Source organism: Nansenia antarctica (genome assembly GCF_963989245.1).
Source record: "Nansenia antarctica genome assembly, chromosome: 7".
In the NCBI taxonomy this organism is placed as follows: Eukaryota; Metazoa; Chordata; class Actinopteri; order Argentiniformes; family Microstomatidae; genus Nansenia; species Nansenia antarctica.
The window spans coordinates 3,832,712-3,854,520 of NC_137677.1; the positions used below are offsets into that span (position 1 = coordinate 3,832,712).

Consider the following 21,809-nt stretch of genomic DNA (forward strand, 5'->3'; position numbering starts at 1 on the left):
ATAGACAAATCAATAACACACCTCAATTATTATGTCAATACTACACACATATCAGTGATATTGCAGGTAAAAAACATAATACATCTTTCTGTGAAGATAATTTCCCCCCACCAGAGCAGGCTGTTTTGTATAGGCCCGAATCCTAATTTCAAATATACGCTTAATTCAACTCTTTGTGCAAAACCTCCCATTGGCATAAACATCTCAACTTAATGGCCTTGAAGCCTATGACTGATCTACTGTAACTCACAGTAACATGGCCTAGGAGAGAAGACATCTAGAGTACTCTACTCTGTGGTTTTACTCCACTCTCCTTCTCCTCTTATAATACAGGGTTCGACAGTAACGCTTTTTTACTTGCCCGGAGCAAGTAACAAATTCGCCGGGTTTGTTTGCGCGAGTCCGACGAAGCTGCTAGATCCCGGATATGTTTACCTGTGTGCAGGAAGAACAACAGACGGCGCAGGTGCGAGACTAGACTAGATGATCGTGGAGTGAAGATATTATCAAAGCGTACGCGCCTGTCGATCACCCGTACGCTTTGATAATATCTTCACTCAGGATCATCTAGTCTGGTCTGGCGCCTGCGCCGTCTGTTGTTCTTCCTGCACACAGGTAAACATATCCGGGATCTAGCAGCTTCGTCGGGCTCACGCAAACAAACCCGGCGAATGTTTTACAAGTAAAAAAGCGTTACTGTCGAACCCTGTAATGCAATCAGTGACTGTTTGAATTTGGTACACTCATACGCGTATATTTGTATTACAGTGAGCAAGAAATCTGTCGGTGGCAGGCCCAAAGAAGGTAGCCACACCTGAGCCCAAAGTAGTGAGTCAGAAGCCTGAGTCGAGTCCCAAACCCTCCAAGCCCAAGAAACTACAATATTGTATTGTGTATTAAAAATGTATGTTCTATTTAAAGTTCAAAAAAAAAAAAAAAAAATGTTCTAAGGTTGTATCTCTGTTTAGAATTATAAGGTTCTATCTCTGTTTAGAATTATAAGGTTCCATCTCCGTTTAGAATTATAAGGTTCTATCTCCGTTTAGGGTAGTTCAGAGATATTGAGCGTCAAAGTTTTCACATTCCATTATTACATTCAATTGTCACCGTCTTTGAGCCTCGGAAAAGCGCTATATCAATTTAATGAATTATTATTATTATTATTATTATGTTTTGTGAGATGGAACCGTTGTATTTGATTAATTACTAACTCAAAAATGTAAACATTTTAAAAACAACACCACACAGGCATTAATAAACACCTAATGGATCAGATTATGTAAAAAACAAAATTGACAAAAATGGAGATAGAACCTTATAATTCTAACATCACGAAATGCAGTGGTCTTTGACAAGGTCTCAAGAATGTGGTGACACCTGGTGTTCTGGTCACAGGCATGTCGGCATGGGTTCTAATCCGGCCCATGCCCTGTTGACATGCCCTCTCTCCATTCTTCTCCTTACTTTCCTGTCTGTCTTCACTGTATCTGTCTAATAAAATGAAAACTATGAGTGGGACTGCCCCACTCAGAATCTTTTTTTTTTAATGTGTTAATTGTAAAGTAACAATTGTGTTAATTGTTACTAATAAAAGTTCTAATAAAAGTTCACCGTATTATTAAAGCCTCATTTGCCTCAATTAAATTACTTGGAGTCAGATTATTGATATCAAGTTATGCTTTGCTATAAACAACATACAGCCACATTGCTAAACCATTCCATTGTAACCGCTATGCTTTTACACCCTACATCCCGTTAACACGAAGGGACACCCCATAGTCTCTCTTTACATCATAGGAGAATCTTTATCTTCCTCTCTTCTGGTCTCTCCTGCTGTCGTAGAGGTTGTATTGGCTGGGGGGGTCAGAGGTGAGAGGTCGGGGGGCAGGCTGAGGGGAGGGTGAGGACCACCGCTGGGCGGAGGGTGTGGAGGAGCTGGAGGAGACGGAGCTGGACGGCAGCAGGAGACCCAGACAGAGAGTCCAGAGAGGCCCGGAGAGCCTCGCAGGCGGCCCGTTCTCCCTCAGCTGCTATCACCTGAGAAGGAGGTGGTTTTACTTTACTTACTTACTTGCATACATACACACACACACACACACAAAAGCAGAGACACATAACCACACAATAATGGTCATATTCACAAAACGCTTGGACTTATAAAGACTAAAACATGACATTGTTCTCCATTACTCATTGTGCTTTGTTATTGTATTAGTACCACTAATAGTACCACAATACAATATTGTATTGTAATCATTTGCTTGATCTTTGTTATTGTATTAGTACCACTGTAAACATAACAGGTGCAGATACTACTGTATACCCCTACTGTCAGCCAGTCATCTTCCTTCCATTTAGATTTGATTGACAAATCAATCAAAATATGACGTTTTGTTGCTAAATGCAATGTACTTTCCTACAGTATATACTTATCCTGTACCGCTCATCTGTTATCAGACTTTGCTGAGGTGCTGGAACTGAAGAGTATCAATAGAGTGCAAAATAGCAGCATCTGCACACTCAAACACTGCAACAAAACAAAACAAAAGTTAATTACGAGCTTTCGGTCATATATGCACCATATCATTCTGTTTTTAATGTGTTCTTCAGAGTTTTGAACACAGTATGTTAACATTGGAAAAATGTGTTGCAAATACATAGTGTTTTGCAGGTGGGGGAGTTTGAATGAAAGAAGTGTTGTGGATTTTGGAGACCGTGGTCATTGAATGCATTTTGTATGAAAGCAATGCACAAATCACAGAGAAAGAGTCGCAGTTTGGTCCACATGGACTTCTGCTTGGCTGACTGTATGAAGAGTTGTGACTCTGTGACTTCAGTATTGAACACTGCGACTTAGCGACCGTAAAAAACTGTATTGTAAATGTCTTGGGAGTCACAGTGCCCGTCATGGGAATGTGCAGACTCAGACGTTTGTTACTGATGTCAGTTCTTCTCTGTTTTCAGACCAGGAAAGACACACATCTTCCCACACACACTTTAATTACTAGTTATTGACCTCCGTTTCCCTCTAAAGAAAGTAATTGATTATCATTATGGCCCCAAACTCAGCTTCTGAAACAAAATCTCAAGTAATTTACTTTTACATTACAATTGATTGGGGAATCAAATCCAGTTAGTATCATTATACAAATTATATTATTATTATTATTATTCCTACTACGTAGTAGTATTGTTATTGGTGGTTTACTTCTTATTATTCTTTTCCTGGCTTTGGTCAAATAGCTCAAAAAGTCCCTGACCAAAAATGCTATGAATTTGCATGCCACAACTATGCCACATATTGCAGGGGATTTTGGCACATTCTTTTTGGCCGCTACCCACACGTTTATCTGTGTTGCTCATTCCACGAATGCATGATCCTTACAAGACAAGTTGTACCTCGTTGTAAAGGTGAGTAATCAGGCTTTCCATCGATATAAAATACAATACCAGTTGGTATTATTAAAGGGGAGGAAGAATCGACTGAAATAACGTTTCCAAACTTTTTGGGAGGAGTTTATATCTGGTCATGACAGAAATCAACGTGATAATGACGTCAGTCTGCTGTGTGGCACCACGTGCTGTCTGATTGACACCTGCACGTGATGTCTGATTGACACCTGCACGTGCGCTTGTTCTGTGAGATGGAACCTTTGTATTTTATTAATTACTAACTAAAAAAATGTTTTCTTTAAAAGATAACACCACACAGGCATTAATAAACACCTAATGGATCAGATTATGTAAAAAAAACTAATTTTGACAAAAATGAACCTTCTAGTGCGTCACGTGCTGTCTGACTAACCTGATTAACACACTGCGCATGTGCGTTGCTGAATGACACCTGCTCGTGCTGTCTGGTTGAAGAGTTACTGTGAAGAACTGATTAATTCTTCTGTATTTAACCTCTCTTTGGAAGGTAAATAATAATATTAATAACGATGATCTAATTTGTCTGAACGTAGACGATTCTAAATGAATAACCTGTATATGAATAGACAGCTTAGTAAGTATTCTACAAGCTGTAACTGTCGTACAATGTTGATAGGACACATGCGCCATAATGGCGCTCATTAGCTCGCTAGCTGAAGCCAGTTGAAATGCTAACTTCGCTAACGGCATTGCATCCATAGAAGACACTAGTATTCGCCAGCAAAATGAATAGATACCTTTCTTTTCCAACTTTAACTTGCTTCTTTGCCGATTAAGATTTGAGGGAAAAGGTTGGACTGACTTATACATATACCTAAACCGGGCGTGAGTAGCTACTAGCTAGCAGCCTAAGACACGCGGGTTTCATTTTGTCACTATAACATTTTCGAAATGTTGTTACTAGGTAGGTTTGTACTTAAGTACAGGGTTCCCACGGGTCCTTGAAATCCTTGAAAGTTTGTGAATTTGAGGGGGAAAAAATCAAGGCCTTAAACGTTTTTGAAAATAGACATGGGTCATTGAAAGTGTTTGAATTCCCCCCTCTCTCTCTCTAAAAAAAATAATTATATATATTCAAAAGTGTTTTACTTAGCTAGTCAACTAGTAAATAAGTCTCTGTATTGCTTAACTTTACACATATTTCACAATATATAGTTTTGCTGTGCTGTGGTAGAGATGACAAGAGACCGTCTAGGTTTCACACATTCAAGCCTCTCTTTTTAATTGTTGTCTGAGCGGATAGTTCCTATTATTCTTTTCCTGGCTTTGGTCAAAAAGCTCAAAAAGTCCCTGACCAAAAATGCTATGATTTTGCATGCCACAACTATGCCACATATTGCAGGGGATTTGGCACATTTCTTTGGCCGCTACTCACACGTTTATCTGTGTTGCTCATTCCACGAATGCATGATCCTTACAAGACAAGTTGTACCTCGTTGTAAAGGTGACTAATCAGGCTTTCCAACGATATAAAATACAATACCAGTTGGTATTATTAAAGGGGAGGAAGAATCGACTGAAATAACGTTTCCAAACTTTTTTTGAGGAGTTTATCTTGCGCATGACTGAAATCAACGTGATAATGACGCCAGTCTGCTGCGTGGCACGTCGTGAGCTTAGTATTATAAGGTTCTATCTCCGTTTAGGGCAGTTCAGAGATATTGAGCGTCAAAGTTTTGACATTCCATTATGTTTTGTGAGATGGAACCTTTGTATTTTATTAATTACTAACTATTTTATTTTTTTATTTTTTTTAAATAACACCACACAGGCATTGATAAACACCTAATGGATCAGATTATGTAAAAAAAACTCAATTTTGACAAAAATGGAGATAGAACCTTATAATTCTAACGTCACGTGATTGACACCTGCACGTGATGTCTGATTGACACCTGACCTGCACGTGCGTCGCTGATTGAAGAGTCACTGTGGAGAGACTGTTACACGCTTCTGTATTTAACTCTCTCTTTCTAAGGTAAATAATAATAATAATAATAATAATAATAATAATAATGGTCTAATTCTAAATGAACAACCTGTATATGAATAGACAGCTTAGTAAGTATTCTACAAGCTGTAACTGTCGTACAATGTTGATAAGACAGATGCGCCATAGTGGCTAGTTAGCTCGCTAGCTGAAGTCAATTGAAATGCTAGCTAGGCTACTAGCTCAAGTGTGAGAACAGTGACTTAAAAACCACTGCCAAAATATAAACTAAATGTCTTTAGTTGATGTTATTTACTTCTCTCTCGTGAATAATCGACGTCGCTAACTGCATTGCATCCATAGAAGACACTATTGGCCGGCAACATTAATAGATAACTTTCTTTTTCAACTTGAACTTGAACTTGCTCCTTAAAATAAAAACTGGGCGTGAGTAGCTACTAGCTAGCAGCCTAAGAAACGTGGCTTTCATTTTGTCACTAACATTTTTGAAATGTCTATGGTCTTACTAGGTTTGTACTTATCTCGTGAGTTTAGAATGATAAGGTTCTATCTCCGTTTAGAATGATAAGGTTCTATCTCCGTTTAGAATGAGAAGGTTCTATCTCCGTTTAGAATGATAAGGTTCTATCTCCGTTTAGAATGATGAGGTTCTATCTCCGTTTAGAATGATAAGGTTCTATCTCCGTTTAGAATGATAAGGTTCTATCTCCGTTTAGAATGATGAGGTTCTATCTCCGTTTAGAATGATAAGGTTCTATCTCCGTTTAGAATGATGAGGTTCTATCTCCGTTTAGAATGATAAGGTTCTATCTAGGGATGCTCCGATCTGGATTTTTGGGGCCGATACCGATCACCGATTTGTTTCCTCAAGATCAACCGATACCGATACCGATACCGATTTTTTTAAAAATACATAACTGACTGGATAGCCTAAATATTTTTTGCTTTTTAAACAAAAGTTTTGATCCATTAGGCACCAAGCAAACGCAGACCCATTTTTATGGCATAGTAAAGGTCTGGCCTATCACCCAGTTAGGGCCTGAAGCCCAAGTCAGTCGATATGGCTGTATAAAAGACATCATAAACGTGGCCTTCATGGTTTACATACTGTTACGTCCTCCTATGTTTTCTGTTCAGTTATCTGTCTTCCCCAGGAAAAAAAAAAAAAAAAAAAAAGATCGGTTTTTGCGATCGGCCATTTTTGCCGATCACCGATCGAGTCATTTGGAGTGAAATCGGCCGATTTAAATCGGTGGCCGATAAATCGGAGCATCCCTAGTTCTATCTCCGTTTAGAATCATAAGGTTCTATCTCCGTTTAGAATGATAAGGTTCTATCTCCGTTTAGAATGATAAGGTTCTATCTCCGTTTAGAATCATAAGGTTCTATCTCCGTTTAGAATGATAAGGTTCTATCTCCGTTTAGAATGATAAGGTTCTATCTCCGCTTAGGGTCGTTCAGAGATATTGAGCGTCAACGTTTATACATTCCATTATGTTTTGTGAGATGGAACCTTTGTATTTTATTAATTACTAACTCAAAAATGTCAACATTATAAAAATAACACCACACAGGCATTAATAATGATGACCCAAGACCAGCTACTGTGGGGCCTGAAGAAGGATGTTCGCTCCGTGCTCAACTCGTCCAAGTTAGGCCTGTCCCCGGACGACCTGAGTCGGGACTACCTCTGCATCGTGGGCCATCCGCTGCCTCTGAGGTCCCTCGGCTTCCACAACGTGATGGACATGATCAAGGAGATGCCTGACGTGGTGAAGATGGACTTTTTGGAAGACGGCAGCTTGGTGTTGAAAGGTAAGCCCAGTCTAGTAGTGGTGCGGCTGTGGCGCAGGAGGTAGAGTCGCCGTCTAATGATCACAAGGTTGGTAGATCGGCGGTTTGAGCCCCGGTTGGCCACATGTCGAAGTGTCCTTGGGCAAGACACTGAACCCCAAAATTGCTCCCAGTGAGCGGGCCGGCGCCTTGCATGGCAGCTTGCCGCCATTGGTGTGTGAATGTGTGAATGAGAGGCCGTTGTAAAGCGCTTTGGAGCAGCAAAAAAGTCGCTATAAGTGCAGTCCATTTACCATTACCATTTTAGTACTATGACCTGCACAGAGTAAAATTACACACGTATGCACGAAAAAACTACTTTATTCCAACCCAACTCTTTGCCTCGCTTTTTCTTCCCCTCCCTCCCTCCCTCCCATCCCTTGGTCCCTCTGCAGCGGTTTTGGACGAAAGCACCCGACGCATAGGGGAGATGGTGGCCCGGCAGCGTGTCCGTAAGCCCAACAAACCACACAGGGGCAGTATGGGCTTGTTCCCCGCCAGCCCCCTCCCCCGGCGGGGCCACGCCCCCCCGGCCCTGCCCGCTCACCTGCGCTCACAGCTGCGGCAGCTGCTCGCCCCGGGGCCCGTGGGCCTGTCGGAGCTGGAGGCCGGCTTCGCCCGCCACTTCGGCCACCCGCTGTGCTTCGTCAACCTCGGCTTCTACTCCGTCGCGGAGATGCTGGCGGCCGCGGCGGACCTGGTGGTGGTCAAGCAGAGCCGGACGGGCTCCCTGCTGACCCTGAAGGTGGCGCCACCTGCGATGGGGCTGACGGCGTCGCAGGGTGGGGCGCTGATGGCATCGCGTGGGGGGACGGCGGTGAGGACGGGGCAGATAAAGCCACCTCGACCACAGCTGACCCCCTCGACGGACACATGTGCGAGGCCAGCGGTAGACACAGGTGGGTTGGTACTACAGTGTAGACAGATCGTGACGTTAGAATTATGAGGTTCTATCTCCATTTTTGGTCAAAATTGAGTTTTTTACATAAGCTGATCCATTAGGTGTTTATTAATGCCTGTGTGGTGTTATTTTTAAAATGTTGACATTTTTGAGTTAGTAATTCATAAAATACAAAGGTTCCATCTCACAAAACATAATGGAATGTAAAAACTTTGACGCTCATTATTATCTCTGAACGACCCTAAACGGAGATAGAACTGTATAATTCTAAACTCACGTTTTCTTTTTAACATTTACTTTTTCTTTACATGTATGCGTTTGAGGCACCTGATGTGAAGGCTTTTTTCTGAGCAGGACTACATTTAGCACTTGTGTCCATGGGCATGCTATCATTCAGTATCCCTGTTTTATACCTTTAACTATACATGGCTATAAGTTGGACTCGCCTGGGAACACCACCACTAGTGTGCCCTTCAGTACGTTACTTAGCCCTAACTTTCTCCATGGAGACTGTCCCTGTAAACTCTAATTAAGTGGTAAATGGTAAATGCTAACTGCTAAATGGTTCAGGCGGCATAGAGCAAATTACCCCTCGGACAGGAGGTTATGCCAGAGAGCTTTTTTGGATCCACACCCTAAAACGTTTACAACGCCTAGGCTTGAATGAGGATTTCGACATGTGTTGTGCTATGAATAAATTACTTTAGACACTATGTTCTATGCTATATGATGGCTACTGCCTGATGTCTGCATGTTTGTAGCATTTCTCTATAGTTTTTTGTTCTGTTAAGTATATATTGTAAATATTTCATGTACTTTTAGGTGTTTCCTGTCTCATGAACACATGTTTTTTGTAGTCCACTAAATCTAGGACTACAATTCCCATGATGCCTAGCCACTAGGTGAAAGATTTGACACAGATGTTGTGCATTGGCTAATTAAGTGATGTTGTTTGAAGCCTTTATACCACTGCATTCAATTGTCTGCTTTATCCCCGAAGAAGGTTTATGACTGAAAGTTCGTGCAATAAACTAAGTTTTTTTGCACAGATTTGAGTGTGCGGACGGATGCTGAGCCACAGCTCATCCAACAGGGGCAGCTATTTGAAAGATGTGTCATAAAAGTGAGTCTGTTTCTCTTTTTACCTCATAGTAAATGTTCTGTATGTGAAACTAACATTCAGGGGTGCAAACTTGTCACCTTTCTGCTAAATTAGCGGTTTTTACCACAAAATAGTAAATCCATGTGAATCAACCATGTTGATAATTTTCTTCATTTTCAGGCAAAAAATAAATGTTGTCACCTTTTTAGGCCATCACCAGTTTGCACCCCTGAACATTACTTTAAATGCTTGTAGAGTTCACTCCTACTAGAAGTCATGTTTTTTTGTGAAGAACATTTAATGAGATATGATTATTGGTCTCGTTGCACTTCACATTTATATGAATGGGAACTCACCCAATCACCACTAGTGAATGTGTTGTGTTTGATTGGCCACGATGCAGCTGGAGGAGAAGCTCAGGCAGCGTATCCTGGAGAACGGCCATGCGGGCACCGTCAGTGAGGAGCTGAAGGCCAACCTTCGCCAGGTCAGTTTACATCTTCCCAAAGCGACTTACAATCAATACATTCGTTTAAGTAAATGAGTCAGGAGCCAGACTATTGAGTTGCTCCTTTATGGGTGGATACCGAAATCATTGAAAACTCCTAATGTTCTAGTCACACGTGATGGTGACAGTGAAGATTCCTTCTTTCTAGGTTGTTGCTCAGAACAGTGAAGGGATATCAATACATGATCTTCATGCCGAATACAAGGTAATTATACTAGTTTCCTTTGTTACACATATTCCACTCTACTTTACGGGGCGGCTGTGGCACAGGAGGTAGAGTCGCCGCCTAATGATCACAAAGTTGGCAGATCGGCGGTTCGATCCCCGGCCTTGCATGGTAGCTTGCCGCTATTGGTGTGTGAATGGGTGTGAATGGGTGAATGAGAGGCCGTTGTAAAGCGCTTTGGAGCAGCAAAAAAGGTGCTATATAAGTGCAGTCCATTTACCATTTACCATTTCCCCCTGGTCAACAGAGGATGTTTGGGGAGGAGCTCCCGGTGGCCCAGAGTGGCTTCCTGAGCGTGACGGAGATGGTTGGTGCGCTGAGCGACACGCTGCACCTGCGGCCTGTGGCAGGGGAGGAGGGCCCCCACTGGATGATCACCGACACCAAACACACCGGCCACACGCAACCAGGTCAGCTCGATGGTTTCAATTTTTATTGTTACTTTGGATAAAAGCGTCTGCTAAATGGTTAAAATGTAAAAAATGCATCCTATCTATTCTATTCAGCTAATACCATTGCGTTCCCACATTATTGAGAGATCACAGCCATTTGTCCCATTGGGGGAAGGGTCATTTGAAGAGGAGGGGCAGAACTGAGTACTGTATCTTATAGCTCATGGCATTCTATAAACGCAGCACCCTGATAATAATAATAATAATAATAACTTTAATTTATATAGCGCCTTTCAGAAACCCCAAGGACACTTTACAAATTCAAGGGAATGATCAGACAGACAAAAACAGGACAAAACAAAACTGAAACAGTGACTAGGGGCCAAAGGCCTTGGAGAACAGAGAGTCCAGGGTGGGGGCATTGCGGATCACTATGGGGAGGGAGTTCCAGAGGGTAGGTGCAGCCACGCTGAAGGCTCTGTCCCCAAAGGTCCGTAGGTTTGTTGATGTGATGTTTTTGGCCAGGGGCTGTAGAGCCCGACACCCCCGGCGATGCTGAGCAGGGTGACCGGCTGAACCCCTCCAGCCAGGGCTATTACTTCAGCTCTGGGGAGTCGCCCTGGGAGGGGCGCAGAGAGGAGGAGGACGGGGAGGACGGAGAGGCCGCCGCCGACAACGACTTGATGTCAGAGACAGACCTCCGCATCACCACCACCACCTTCCAACAGGTGAGAGAAGAGACCCGTCTGACTCGGGTCTGAGAAGACAGGTCGTGACGTTAGAATTATAAGGTTCTATCTCCATTTTTGTCAAAATTGATTTTTTTACATAATCTGATCCATTAGGTGTTTATTAATGCCTGTGTGGTGTTATTTTTAAAATGTTGACATTTTTTAGTTAGTAATTAATAGGGGTGTAACGGATCACCTAACTCACGGATCGGATTGTGTCACGGTTTTTGAGTCACGGATCGGATCATTTTTCGGATCAACACAAAACATACAAATAAAAAGCTTTTTCCTCGAATTCTGTAAAAACACCACTTTTATTGTGTAAAACCCAACAACATTCAAGATGTCAAAACTGGTATATATATATATATATATGTGTGTGTGTGTATATATATATATATATATATATATATATATATATATACATATACATAACATATTCTACACTCAAACATTAGGCTACATATTAAACAGAAACACACATTCAACTTAAATGATGCAGTAGGAGAGAGGGAGGAGGCACCTGGTTGCAGCAGTGAATCACTGGGCTCTTTAAAGCAGACAAATAAACATGTTTTATGCCACTTTTAACTAAATAATAAAGTGAAACCTTACTTTAAACATGGTATGAAAAAATTGGCTACATTATCAGAAGTTGTCAAGCTGCCTTTTTCGTGCCTCCCATCAACACACCAGGGTCGCGGCAAATGTGTGGCCATGCTCGTACGACTTTCTCATTGCACAACGCTTAAACACCGTAACTTTTTTATCGACCACACTTCCAATGACACTGTCCGTCATTGTTATAATTGATAGCAAAGCCAAAGTGCTCCCATACATGGGATTTAAATGACGAGGGAGGCATTTCGAGTTCTTCTCTGTCGCCAACATTAGCAGGACTCGCCATGAACACTTGGGCTGTGTTCGTAAATTTGCTCTGATAGCGCCGGAGAGCACACTGGGTCCGACGTCATAAAGGGACCAAGTAATTTGATTGGACAAGAGGCGTTCCATGAATGCTGATCAGATTCCAGAGCGAATTTACGAACGCAGCCTTGTTGTTCTAGATTGTTTTTTGCATTATCAACCCATCATTGCGCTTTAGAGTAAAACAAAGCACGCAACTGTCGCGTCTATCTTTTCATGGCAACTCTACATTGTGATTTACAAGGGATATTAACTAATATTAAGTAATATTATTACTTGGTTACATTTTGCAATTGATCCGCGGTACACATGCGTGCCGAACCGTGGGGGGCGATCCGTTACACCCCTAGTAATTAATAAAATACAAAGGTTCCATCTCACAAAACATAATGGAATGTAAAAACTTTGACGCTCAATATCTCTGAACCACCCTAAACGGAGATAGAACCTTATCATTCTAAACTCACGATCTGACTCTGGTCTAAGAAGAGTAACTGGTCCTACTTGCCCTTTTGTTCAAGGTCAGTCTGTAGCTTCTGTTTCCCCTGAGGGCAGCTGGACCAAATACATCATCATAGACAATTGAGGCTGAAACCGAAACGCATTTCACAAGAATAGATGTTGTTTGATTTCTGTACATCTTTGATCACCTCCTGTACATCTTCTTTGGTGATTGTAAATGTTCAAGGACAACCCATTCAATCCACAAAGTGTCTTTGTGGTGACAATAAAAATGTGTGTGTGTGTACGTGTGCGTGTGTGTGTGTGTGTGTGTGTGTGTGTGTGTGTACACGCACATTCATGTGTGTGTGTGTGTGTGTTTGTGGACACTCATGGCTGTGTGTTTCTCCCCCCTCTAGATGGTGGCCAAGTTCCCTGCCGTGCAGGTACGGTGTATGGCAGGTATGGTTCCTCTGGACGCCCTGCGGGGCCAGCGCCTGAGGGCGCCCACGCCCAGGGACCCTAGGGAGGTGATAGAGGTGTTGGTGGAGCACGTGGAGTCACCCAGCAACTTCTTCATCCGCTTCCACGAGACCCGGGAGGCTCGCGCCCTGGAGAGCATGATGGTGGAGATGAGGTGAGGAGACTGTGCCGCTTAGACCGGGGAGGAAACATGACAATCAGAATTAGAAGACTTTATTGCCATGACATGTAAACATGTTAGGAATTTGGTTTGGGACAGTGGAGCGCAGTTTACAACAGGACAGGTGCAAGACAGGACAAGACAGTGCAAACCAACATCATTCAGGGGTGCAAACTTGTCACCTTTCTGCTAAATTAGCCATTTTAATCTCAAAATAGGTCATCCATGTGAATTGTGTAGATCTGCAAAAAAAAAAATGGGTGTGGTGGGGGGGGGGGGGGGGGGTCGGTCGGTCTAAGTCTCATCCATGTCACATGATGCACAAGCTAGCTAATCTCCCTGTCTGCTAAACTCTGCTGCAGTTGAAATAACGTTTAGCTTCAGGGAGCTAGGTACAGTTCCAGACAGCATAGAGAACCCAGTCACAGTAAACTGTTTTAGAAGTAATTCTGCAGGTGTTGAGGTCAGGGCTGCCGCTACTTACACATGCATCATTGTTAGACCACCGTTAGTGCTAGCGGTATCTATTTAACACCATTAGTGCTAGCGCTATTCAAAGGTTAGCCACAAAAAAAGTTTCACCTTTTTGGGCCATCACCAGTTTGCACCCCTGATCATAGTGCAAGGGGGGGGGGACACCAGCAGCAGCATTTAGGAGCCGGATGGCCGTAGGGAAAAAGCTGTGTGCGTGTCGGGCCTTCACAGTCTTTAGTGACCTCCTGCCTGAGGGGAGCGGGGCGAAGAGGCTGTGGCCTGGGTGTGCGGGGTCAGCCATGATCTCCCTGGCCCTCCCCAAAGCCCTACTTTTTGACTCTACTTTCATTTCCCATTGGGAATGGGAAATGAATATAGAGTCAATGGTTGCCTTCATTGTAGTCATGCTGCAGATTATCAGATCTCACAATACCTTGAGTCTAACATCTCAGGCAACCACATGTACAGTAGCAGCAAGCACAATGCTGATCTGTGCAGCCCCTAGGTGACCTGGAACGTAACCATATGTGTGGTGGCCTGGGATAACCCTTCACATGGTGGCATTTTGACATTTTCATTTTTTAATATTTCCATAAATTAGAAGTTCTCAGCTATTCATAACTGGTTGAATGACTGAGATAGCCCTTTATTTTAAAAAGTTATGAGCATTTTAATGTATCATGTCAAAAAAAGTGAAAGGTGAGAAATGCTGCCCCCGACCCCTTTCTCCTCCGGGTCGGGGGAGGAGCCTATGCAGATCGTCCGGTCTCGTTTGTCTGCTTGTGATGCGGTGTTAGTCTGCTCGCCTCGTCGGTATGCGAGGGACAGATCCATTTGTGTGTCTTCTAGTTAAGATTTTATTACTTTATGCTTATTGTGAGCATCAGTAAACTGGCAATAACACAGGTGGAAGTATCGTCTCTCCTTTCGCTCATGTGTGCGTGCGTTGCTTAACCGAGAATGAGACACGTTCAACGTGACGTTGTTTCGCTAGCAAACTACCCACCACAAAAACATAAAAAGTACTTTCTCTTTTGTTTTCTTAAAATGTTTATTCACCATAATGTAGTATGGAGTTCAAAGTACTAGAATACCACATAATATCAAAATCGCCGAAATAGGACATTTCCATCTATTTTTGCTCTTTGCCACAAACGAACGCCAGCGACATCCGACGGGTTTTCCCAGGCCACCACCACACATATGATCAGGTCAGATTCCTGTATCTGGAGTGGTAACATAGAACCATGAATAGAATAAAAAAGAAAGAAAAAATTCTTCTAGCATTGCGACTGCCAATGGCTCCTGGTCCTAGCATAGATTACCGTATTTTCCGGACTATAAGTCGCTCCGGAGTATAAGTCGCATCAGTCAAAAAATGTGACATTAAGAGGAAAAAAACACATATAAGTCGCACTGGACTATAAGTCGCATTTATTTAGAAATATATTTCACAAAATCCAAGACCAAGAACAGACATTTAATCTGGAAAGGCAAGTTTATTCAACTACACAATAGCACACAGAACAACAGGCTGAATATAAGTCCGGTATGTTAACGTAACACATTAACAGTTATTCAGCAAAACAATAGCATAAAGAACATACCTGGGAGGCTGAATAGGCTGAATTAACATAACAAGCCAGCGAGTCCAACAAGCAAGTTACCAGTAAGCAAGTTCACCAAGCTACCGTTTGCTTAGCTTCAACAAGCTAATGTTTTAGATAACTTCTTCAGGGGTTTCGGAGCAGCATATAGTTGTCACAAGCCCAGAGCGGCCCAGAGCGCCCTCTGTTGGCTGTAATAATAATAATAATAATAATTACATTGAATTTATATAGCGCTTTTCCGAGGCTCCAAGACGCTGACAATGTAGACGGTAATGTTTACTCCTTGGTTCATGTCAGTCAGTATGAAATTATATATATACAGTATATTGATATATAAGTCGCACCTGACTATAAGTCGCAGGACCAGCCAAACAATGAAAAAAAGCGCGACTTATAGTCCGGAAAATACGGTATGTTTTCTTACAATGACTGATGGATATATGATTCACTTACTTAGACAAATCTATTTGTTGTCAGTTCGCTTTGGTTAAAGACGTCTGCTGCTAAATGGCCAAAATGTAATGTAACGAGTTGCAAGATGATGTCAGAGTTTGTGGGAAACGCCTCTTCCTCCTAGGAGTTGCTACACCTATCCCGAGGTGTCGGAGTGGTACTCCCTTCCCTCACGTTTCGTGCGTCAGGGCCAGGTGTGCTGCGTGGCTCCCAGAGACGAGTGGTTCTACCGGGTCGTCATCCACCGCGTCCTCAGCCAGACCCAGGTGGAGGTGTACTACGTGGACTTCGGGGACCTCACCACTGTGGACAGGACCAGCCTCAAGTTCCTTAAGTAGGCTTCTTCTGGTCCAGTTCAGACAGAGAGCAATGAAAGTCAATGGGCAGGTTTCACTAGACCAGTGTTAATATTGGCAGGCTTTTTAGTCACTTTTAGTCATTGGTGTTTAGATGAAGATGCACACCAGTTCTAGTCACACCAAGTCACCTCCATTTTTCTTAGTTCCAGTCCAGTTCCAGTTGATGAAAACTGAAAACATTCCAGTGCAGTCTCAGTCTTTTCGTCGCTGACTACGGCTAGACTAAAATGTTTTGGGGGTTTTGTGGGAGACCGCTTCTTGCCACATATTGTAGTGTAAAATCAATGTCCTGTAAATGTGACAGTCATTTTAACGACAAGTGTTAGGCCTCCTTGTCTGTTTTGCTGTTGTCCCCCTACATCTCTCTGCTTTCTCACCCCAAGGTCTTGTTACTCTGAGCTCCCGGCCCAAGCGGTCCCCTCATCACTCAGTGGAATCAAGCCTATGGGTGTAAGGCTCCACACACATCTCATATCACTGTTATTGACCACCAATCTCCCCAAGCTTTTAACATTGTATTGCTCCCATAGAGTCCCATTGACTTCCAGATAGCACTCTTATCTCCCATTCCATATTAAAAGCCTGTGTTTTGGTGTTCCAGGGCAGTTGGAGTTTGAACGCTACCAGCTCCTTCCGGAAGCTGTGCTGTGAGCGCCTCCTGTGGGCAGCTCTGCACAGCTACCACGCAGACTTCCTGCAGGTCTTCCTGTGTGAGACAGACACGGAGGAGGACGTGTACGTTCACAGTGTCCTGCAGAGCCAGGGCCACGGGCTCTCCTGTCCCTCTGCAGTCAACTCAGAGGTCAGTAATGTACACACACACACACACACACAAAATTGCTCCCAGTGAGCGGGCCAGTGCCTTGCATGGCAGCTTGCCGCCATTGGTGTGTGAATGTGTGTGTGAATGAGAGGCCGTTGTAAAGTGCTTTGGAGCAGCAAAAAAGGCGCTATATAAGTGCAGTCCATTTACCATTTACAAACACACATACACTTGCTTATACATGTACTGTATATATCCCATTCAACAACAATGATCCATTGCATCCATCCATTTGTTGTGTCAAACGTATTTCTTCTTTCAGCTGTGTGAGCAGTTCAACCCTGTGACCCTGTATCTGGGCGAGGGTGTGTTTGATGAGGGGATGGAAGTAGACATGGACGTGGTGGACCAAACCCCAGAGCCCTGCACCCAAACCCCTGCCACACCCCAGGTGAGGAGCTCCCCTTTCCCAATTCTAACAGTACACACACACACACACACACACATCACACTCTCATTGTAGCAGACTAATGATCGTGGAGTGAAGATATTATCAAAGCGTACGCGCCTGTCGATCACCCATCCGCTTTGATAATATCTTCACTCACGATCATCTAGTCTTGTCTGGCGCCTGCGCCGTCTGTTGTTCTTCCTGCACACAGGTAAAAATATCCAGGATCCAGCAGCGTCGTCGGGCTCGCGCAAACAAACCCGGCGAATGTTTTACTTGCTCCGGACAAGTAAAAAAGCGTTACTGTCGAACCCTGATGTGTTTTAGGCTGCAGACCCTGCTGTTGGGAGCAATGAAAAAGAAGTGAAGCAGCTGCCTGACCTCCCAAAGCTGGAGTTCATCGGGGTGACACAGGCCAACTTCAAGGCCCAGGTATGACCTCTGACCCTGTATCACGCCCTCGGATTGAACAAGAGTTAGATTGTGTACAATAGATAAAGCATGTCTATTATAAGTAAGTCAACCATCCATGCCATATCATCGCCATGTCCTTGGTCCAATTCCGGCCATCGACAGCTGCAAGTCATCCCCCCTCTCTCTCTCACCCATACTTCCTGTCAATCTCTACTGTCTCTATCCTAATAAAGCAGAAATGCCCTAAAAACATATTATTATTTTTTTTTACTTGTGTGTTTGTTGTGTCAGGCTGAGGAGATGGTTGTCTGTCCACACACTGACAGCACTCAGACAGCCTTTGATGCCTTGGCCACCGTGATGGATCTGTGAGTTATTACTTTTATTACTTTTATGCAGTATGTCTGTTTGTTTATGATGATGTAAAGATTATTATTATTATGGTACTTCCACATTTGTTGACATGTATGGTTTCAAGACTGTGTGTGTGAGCGTGTATTTCTGTGTGTGTGTCAGTGGGGTTGAGGTCCATGCCCAGAGTTCAGAGGTCGGTGCCCAGAGTTCAGAGGTCAGGGCCCTGAAGGCGGAGGAGGCCCTCCAGGCAGCGCTGGAGAAGATCCAGAACCTGGAGAGACAGCTAGCTGAGACCCAGAGGAGCCCAGGGGTCGGCTACCTCAACCACAGACCAACACCTTAACACACTACTGTCACAGACCAACACCTTAAAACACTACTGTCACAGACCAACACCTTAACACACTACTGTCACAGACCAACACCTTAACACACTACTGTCACAGACCAACACCTTAACACACTACTGTCACAGACCAACACCTTAACACACTACTGTCATAGACCAACACCTTAACACACTACTGTCACAGACCAACACCTTAACACACTACTGTCACAGACCAACACCTTAACACACTACTGTCATAGACCAACACCTTAACACACTACTGTCATAGACCAACACCTTAACACACTACTGTCACAGACCAACACCTTAACACACTACTGTCATAGACCAACACCTTAACACACTACTGTCATAGACCAACACCATAACGCACCTCAACCACAGACCAACACCATAACACCACTGTCATAGACAAATCAATAACACACCTCAATTATTATGTCAATACTACACACATATCAGTGATATTGCAGGTAAAAAACATAATACATCTTTCTGTGAAGATAATTTCCCCCCACCAGAGCAGGCTGTTTTGTATAGGCCTGAATCCTAATTTCAAATATACGCTTAATTCAACTCTTTGTGCAAAACCTCCCATTGGCATAAACATCTCGACTTAATGGCCTTGAAGCCTGCTGACTGATCTACTGTAACTCACAGTAACATGGCCTAGGAGAGAAGACATCTAGAGTACTCTACTCTGTGGTTTTACTCCACTCTCCTTCTCCTCTTATAATACAGGGTTCGACAGTAACGCTTTTTTACTTGCCCGGAGCAAGTAACAAATTCGCCGGGTTTGTTTGCGCGAGTCCGACGAAGCTGCTAGATCCCGGATATGTTTACCTGTGTGCAGGAAGAACAACAGACGGCGCAGGTGCGAGACTAGACTAGATGATCGTGGAGTAAAGATATTATCAAAGCGTACGCGCCTGTCGATCACCCGTACGCTTTGATAATATCTTCACTCAGGATCATCTAGTCTGGTCTGGCGCCTGCGCCGTCTGTTGTTCTTCCTGCACACAGGTAAACATATCCGGGATCTAGCAGCTTCGTCGGGCTCACGCAAACAAACCCGGTGAATGTTTTACAAGTAAAAAAGCGTTACTGTCGAACCCTGTAATGCAATCAGTGACTGTTTGAATTTGGTACACTCATACGCGTATATTTGTATTACAGTGAGCAAGAAATCTGTCGGTGGCAGGCCCAAAGAAGGTAGCCACACCTGAGCCCAAAGTAGTGAGTCAGAAGCCTGAGTCGAGTCCCAAACCCTCCAAGCCCAAGAAACTACAATATTGTATTGTGTATTAAAAATGTATGTTCTATTTAAAGTTCAAAAAAAAAAAAAAATGTTCTAAGGTTCTATCTCTGTTTAGAATTCTAAGGTTCTATCTCTGTTTAGAATTATAAGGTTCCATCTCCGTTTAGAATTATAAGGTTCTATCTCCGTTTAGGGTAGTTCAGAGATATTGAGCGTCAAAGTTTTCACATTCCATTATTACATTCAATTGTCACCGTCTTTGAGCCTCGGAAAAGCGCTATATCAATTTAATGAATTATTATTATTATTATTATTATGTTTTGTGAGATGGAACCGTTGTATTTGATTAATTACTAACTCAAAAATTTAAACATTTTAAAAACAACACCACACAGGCATTAATAAACACCTAATGGATCAGATTATGTAAAAAACAAAATTGACAAAAATGGAGATAGAACCTTATAATTCTAACATCACGAAATGCAGTGGTCTTTGACAAGGTCTCAAGAATGTGGTGACACCTGGTGTTCTGGTCACAGGCATGTCGGCATGGGTTCTAATCCGGCCCATGCCCTGTTGACATGCCCTCTCTCCATTCTTCTCCTTACTTTCCTGTCTGTCTTCACTGTATCTGTCTAATAAAATGAAAACTATGAGTGGGACTGCCCCACTCAGAATCTTTTTTTTTTAATGTGTTAATTGTAAAGTAACAATTGTGTTAATTGTTACTAATAAAAGTTCTAATAAAAGTTCACCGTATTATTAAAGCCTCATTTGCCTCAATTAAATTACTTGGAGTCAGATTATTGATATCAAGTTATGCTTTGCTATAAACAACATACAGCCACATTGCTAAACCATTCCATTGTAACCGCTAAGCTTTTACACCCTACATCCCGTTAACACGAAGGGACACCCCATAGTCTCTCTTTACATCATAGGAGAATCTTTATCTTCCTCTCTTCTGGTTTCTCCTGCTGTGGTAGAGGTTGTATTGGCTGGGGGGGTCAGAGGTGAGAGGTCGGGGGGCAGGCTGAGGAGGTCTGAGGGGAGGGTGAGGACCACCGCTGGGCGCTCGGTGCGGAGGAGCTGGAGGAGCTGGAGCTGGACGGCAGCAGGAGACCCAGAGAGAGAGGCCCGGAGAGCCTCGCAGGCGGCCCGTTCTCCCTCAGCTGCTATCACCTGAGAAGGAGGTGGTTTTACTTTACTTACTTACTTGCATACATACATACACACACACACACACACACACACAAAAGCAGAGACACATAACCACACAATAATGGTCATATTCACAAAACGCTTGGACTTATAAAGACTAAAACATGACATTGTTCTCCATTACTCATTGTGCTTTGTTATTGTATTAGTACCACTAATAGTACCACAATACAATATTGTATTGTAATCATTTGCTTGATCTTTGTTATTGTATTAGTACCACTGTAAACATAACAGGTGCAGATACTACTGTATACCCCTACTGTCAGCCAGTCATCTTCCTTCCATTTAGATTTGATTGACAAATCAATCAAAATATGACGTTTTGTTGCAAAATGCAATGTACTTTCCTACAGTATATACTTATCCTGTACCGCTCATCTGTTATCAGACTTTGCTGAGGTGCTGGAACTGAAGAGTATCAATAGAGTGCAAAATAGCAGCATCTGCACACTCAAACACTGCAACAAAAAAACAAAAAAAGTTAATTGCGAGCTTTCGGTCATATATGCACCATATCATTCTGTTTTTAATGTGTTCTTCAGAGTTTTGAACACAGTATGTTAACATTGGAAAAATGTGTTGCAAATACATAGTGTTTTGCAGGTGGGGGAGTTTGAATGAAAGAAGTGTTATGGGTTTTGGAGAACGTAGTCATTGAATGCATTTTGTATGAAAGCAATGCACAAATCACAGAGAAAGAGTCGCAGTTTGGTCCACATGGACTTCTGCTTGGCTGACTGTATGAAGAGTTGTGACTCTGTGACTTCAGTATTGAACACTGCGACTTAGCGACCGTAAAAAACTGTATTGTAAATGTCTTGGGAGTCACAGTGCCCCTCATGGGAATGTGCAGACTCAGACGTTTGTTGCTGATGTAAGTTCTTCTCTGTTTTCAGACCAGGAAAGACACACATCTTCCCACACACACTTTAATTACTAGTTATTGACCTCCATGTCCCTCTAAAGAAAGTAATTGATTATCATTATGGCCCCAAACTCAGCTTCTG

At 43.0% G+C, this 21,809-nt stretch overlaps 1 protein-coding gene across 1 annotated transcript; it reads left to right on the plus strand.

Moving 5' to 3' along the window:
* Positions 1-6,969: 6,969 nt before the first annotated feature.
* LOC308161929 (tudor domain-containing protein 5-like) lies at positions 6,970-18,308 on the plus strand (the record flags this gene model as incomplete). The annotated part of the gene is made up of 15 exons (XM_080536009.1): positions 6,970-7,198; positions 7,612-8,115; positions 9,167-9,240; positions 9,623-9,706; positions 9,876-9,932; positions 10,201-10,363; positions 10,871-11,073; positions 12,864-13,081; positions 15,749-15,958; positions 16,367-16,433; positions 16,585-16,785; positions 17,069-17,197; positions 17,525-17,629; positions 17,903-17,979; positions 18,128-18,308. 15 exons carry the CDS (start codon positions 6,970-6,972, stop codon positions 18,306-18,308), a joined length of 2,502 nt encoding a protein of 833 aa, XP_080392135.1.
* Positions 18,309-21,809: the final 3,501 nt, after the last annotated feature.